The following is a 3,796-nucleotide window of genomic DNA, read 5'->3' on the forward strand; positions in this document are numbered from 1 at the left end:
CTCGACCAGGTGAGGTCTTTATGTCTTCCTGCTTGGGTTCCCTCCATGTCCTCCTTGAAGACTCCAAAGTTTGGATATCTCTTATAGGCCCCTGTGATTGGCAGCTGATCCTATGATTGACAGGTCCACGTTAAGCCCCGCCTCTTGCCGTAGTGTCGTCCGGGATTGGCTCCGCCCCTTCACCTTCTTAGATAACATCATGTCTACAAAAGTGTACCCCATGCACTTGTATTACTTCATGTGTGTAGTATTACTGCATTGTATCTTGGCGTTTTGATCTTGAAACCAGGCTCTTCTTATCTTCTGATCCCGTGGGTCAGCAGGTCAGGAGGTCAGAAGGTCAGCAGCGCGGCGCCCGACGTCCAATCAGGTCGTTCGGCGTTCCGTCTCGCCGGCTGTGGAGCTGGTATCTCCTCGGACGCTCCAGGAGGAGGGTGAGGCTGGTTCCAGGACACTGGAACTGATGGGAACCGGGAGCTTCTGGAAGACGTTCAGAAGAAGTCCTCCAGGACGCAGCAGGCCTGCAGAGCAACACTGCCCCCCGGTGGCTGCAACGGGAACTGCAGCTCTTCTGCCACTGCCACCCCCTGATCTTCTTCACCTCGGGATCCCGTCTCTTTCTTTAATTCTTCTCCTTCCCACGGTGGAGGGTTGGATGTCACTGTGGAATCCTGGAAAGGCCATGAAGGCTTCGCATCTCCCAAGGAGCTCATTGGGCGAGAACCCATTTCTGCCCCTGGTGATGGACCAGCCAAGGTCTCTAGTGGTCCAGGAGACCCCCTCCCTCCCCCACCTACCATCGGCAAATCCAAATACAAACAGAGAAGCTCCCTGATAAACGAGCCCTTTATTGGGAAGGACCTCTCAGCTGCAGAACTTCTAGAAGGAGAAACACCTCATCAACACAACGGTTTGCGCGATTGGGGGGCGATTGGATATTGATTATCGTATCGGATGAGATCTTTCATCCCATCTGATCCGACTGAACAGTCAGAGTTTGGATCTGTTCTCCGGGTTCTCCAGGTTCTCCGGGTTCTCGGTAGAGAACGTCTCAGCAGCAGCCGCCGGCCTCCTGCCCCTGCTTCTCCCCTCCCGTCCACAAGGGGGCGCTGTTGATCCTGGCAGCCTGGGTCCTCCCCTGCTGGGCCTCCCCTTGCATGGCCGCCGCCCCCTCGCTGGCCAGGCGGCGGTGGACCTCCGACGCCATGGTGAGGAAGCAGCGTTCGACGTTGACCGAGCTCTTGGCGCTGGTCTCCAGGAAGGGGATCTTCAGGCTGGAGGCCAGCTCCTGTGAGGGGCAGGAAGTTCAGAAAAGCCTCCGGAGGGCAACTTCCACATGTGCTTCAGGTGAGCAACAGCTGAAGAACTGCAAAATATTCACTCACATCAAGTACTGAAGAAGTACATGTAGTACAAGGGAGTACTTGACACATAGTGTACTTCTCAGAAAGGGACATATTCTTCATTTTTCAAAATGACAGACTAAAAAGTTTTTTTTTAATTTCATTTTTCAAAAAATACATTTTTTTATTTTTCATACTATTCTTACAATTTATGTATTTTTATTTGTAATTATTTTATTTTTGATTATTCTATATATTATTTTGATATATTATTTTAATTACCATCCCTGTATTCCACTTCTGTGTTTCCCTCTTTAAGTCTTTTGGGTATTACTTCCTGTATTTTGTGAGTCACTTCCTGTATTTTGCAAGTCACTTCCTTTATTTTGTGAGTCACTTCCTGTATTTTGTGAGTCACTTTCTGTATTTTTGTGAGTCACTTCCTGTATTTTGTGAGTCACTTTCTGTATTTTTCTGAGTCACTTCCTGTATTTTTCTGAGTCACTTCCTGTATTTTGCAAGTCACTTCCTGTATTTTTCTGAGTCACTTCCTGTATTTTTCTGAGTCACTTCCTGTATTTTGTGAGTCACTTCCTGTATTTTGTGAGTCACTTTCTGTATTTTTGTGAGTCACTTTCTGTATTTTGTGAGTCACTTCCTGTATTTTGTGAGTCACTTTCTGTATTTTTCTGAGTCACTTCCTGTATTTTTCTGAGTCACTTCCTGTATTTTTCTGAGTCACTTCCTGTATTTTTCTGAGTCACTTCCTGTATTTTGCAAGTCACTTCCTGTATTTTTGTGAGTCACTTCCTGTATTTTGCGAGTCACTTCCTGTATTTTGCGAGTCACTTCCTGTATTTTGCGAGTCACTTCCTGTATTTTGCGAGTCACTTCCTGAATTTTGCGAGTCACTTCCTGAATTTTGCGAGTCACTTCCTGTATTTTGCGAGTCACTTCCTGTATTTTGCGAGTCACTTCCTGAATTTTGCGAGTCACTTCCTGAATTTTGCGAGTCACTTCCTGAATTTTGCGAGTCACTTCCTGTATTTTGCGAGTCACTTCCTGTATTTTGCGAGTCACTTCCTGTATTTTGCGAGTCACTTCTTGTATTTTTGTGAGTCACTTCCTGTTTTGGGTTCGACTTCCTGCCATTTGGGATTGTGTGTGTTCGCACACAGCATGACATGAACATGGAGGACGGCCGAGGTCACCTGAGCCGTGGCGGCGTCCACCACCTTCTTGGCCACCAGGTCGGACTTGTTCCCCACCAGCAGCCTGGAGACGTTCTCGCAGGCGTAGCGTTCGATCTCCTCCAGCCACTGCCTCACGTTGCCGAAGGACTCCTGGACGGGACGGCAGGGAGTCGGAACCCGTCCGTTGTAGAACCGCGACATTCGGAGAAGAACCGCACCTGGTCGGTGACGTCGTAGACCACCACGATGCCGTGAGCTCCTCGGTAGTAGCTGGAGGTGATGGTGCGAAACCTCTCCTGCCCGGCCGTGTCCCACTGACCCACAGCAAACACAGGAGAAGGCGGCGTCAGGGAACGTCGGGTTCTTCTTCAAGAACCTGCTGGAACCAGGACTGAGTGCAGAACCTTCAGATCTTCTGTCAGGCCACAGCAGCTAACGATAGCACAAGCTAATGGATAACCAGGTTCCCTCCACGGGTTCCCTCCATGTTCTCCTGCCTGAGTTCTCCACGTTTGCTTCATGTTCTCCTACCTGGGTTCTCTCCATGTTCTCCTGCCTGGGTTCCATCCATGTTCTCCTACCTCAGTTCCATCCATGTTCTCCGATCTGGGTTCTCTCCATGTTCTCCTGCCTGGGTTTCATCTATGTTCTCCGATCTGGGTTCTCTCCATGTTCTCCTACCTGGGCTCTCTCCATGTTCTTCTACCTGGGTTCTCCAGGTTTGCTTCATTTTCTCCTACCTGGGTTTCATCCATGTTCTCCTACCTTAGTTCCATCCATGTTCTCCTACCTGGGTTCTCTCCATGTTTTCCTACCTGGGCTCTCCAGTTTTGCTTCATGTTCTCCTACCTCGGTTCCATCCGTGTTCTACTACCTGGGTTCCCTCCATGTTCTCCTGCCTGGGTTCCATCCATGTTCTCCTGCCTGGGTTCCATCCATGTTCTCCTACCTGGGTTCCCTCCATGTTCTCCTACCTAGGTTCTCTCTCTGAGTTCTCCATGTTCTCCAACATCAGTTACCCATTGGTTCATGATTGACAGGTGGATTAAACCCGGCTTACAATCTGGAGCTTGACGGTTTTCCCGTCCATGTCGATGGTCCTGATCTTGAAGTCCACCCCGATGGTGGAGATGTAGCTCTCGGTGTAGGTGTCGTCCTGCGGGTGGAGAAGATCGGAGGTCACCCGGAGAAGAAACCCGGGCGGAGGAGTCTCGTCGGCAGACGTACCGCGAAGCGCAGCAGCAGGCAGGACTTCCCCAC

At 49.8% G+C, this 3,796-nt stretch overlaps 1 protein-coding gene across 2 annotated transcripts in view; it reads right to left on the reverse strand.

Annotated features, from left to right (window-relative positions):
• Positions 1-803: 803 nt before the first annotated feature.
• Positions 804-3,796, reverse strand: part of LOC147224065 (ras-related protein Rab-1B-like) — a 7,982-nt gene continuing 4,989 nt past the window's right edge. For both annotated transcript variants that reach the window (XM_086164619.1, XM_086164620.1), the window contains 5 exons: positions 3,764-3,796; positions 3,597-3,692; positions 2,755-2,850; positions 2,555-2,686; positions 804-1,288 (listed from right to left, as the gene is read on the reverse strand). The exon at positions 3,764-3,796 is cut by the window's right edge and continues 40 nt beyond it. In XM_086164619.1, the coding sequence (XP_086020745.1) occupies positions 1,052-1,288; positions 2,555-2,686; positions 2,755-2,850; positions 3,597-3,692; positions 3,764-3,796 (594 nt within the window). In that variant the 3' untranslated portion in view covers positions 804-1,051. The remainder of the gene's footprint in view (positions 1,289-2,554; positions 2,687-2,754; positions 2,851-3,596; positions 3,693-3,763) is intronic.

This window comes from Fistularia commersonii, chromosome 18 (genome assembly GCF_037954325.1).
Source record: "Fistularia commersonii isolate RoL2024-O1a breed Wild chromosome 18, RoL_Fcom_v1.0, whole genome shotgun sequence".
Taxonomy (NCBI): Eukaryota; Metazoa; Chordata; class Actinopteri; order Syngnathiformes; family Fistulariidae; genus Fistularia; species Fistularia commersonii.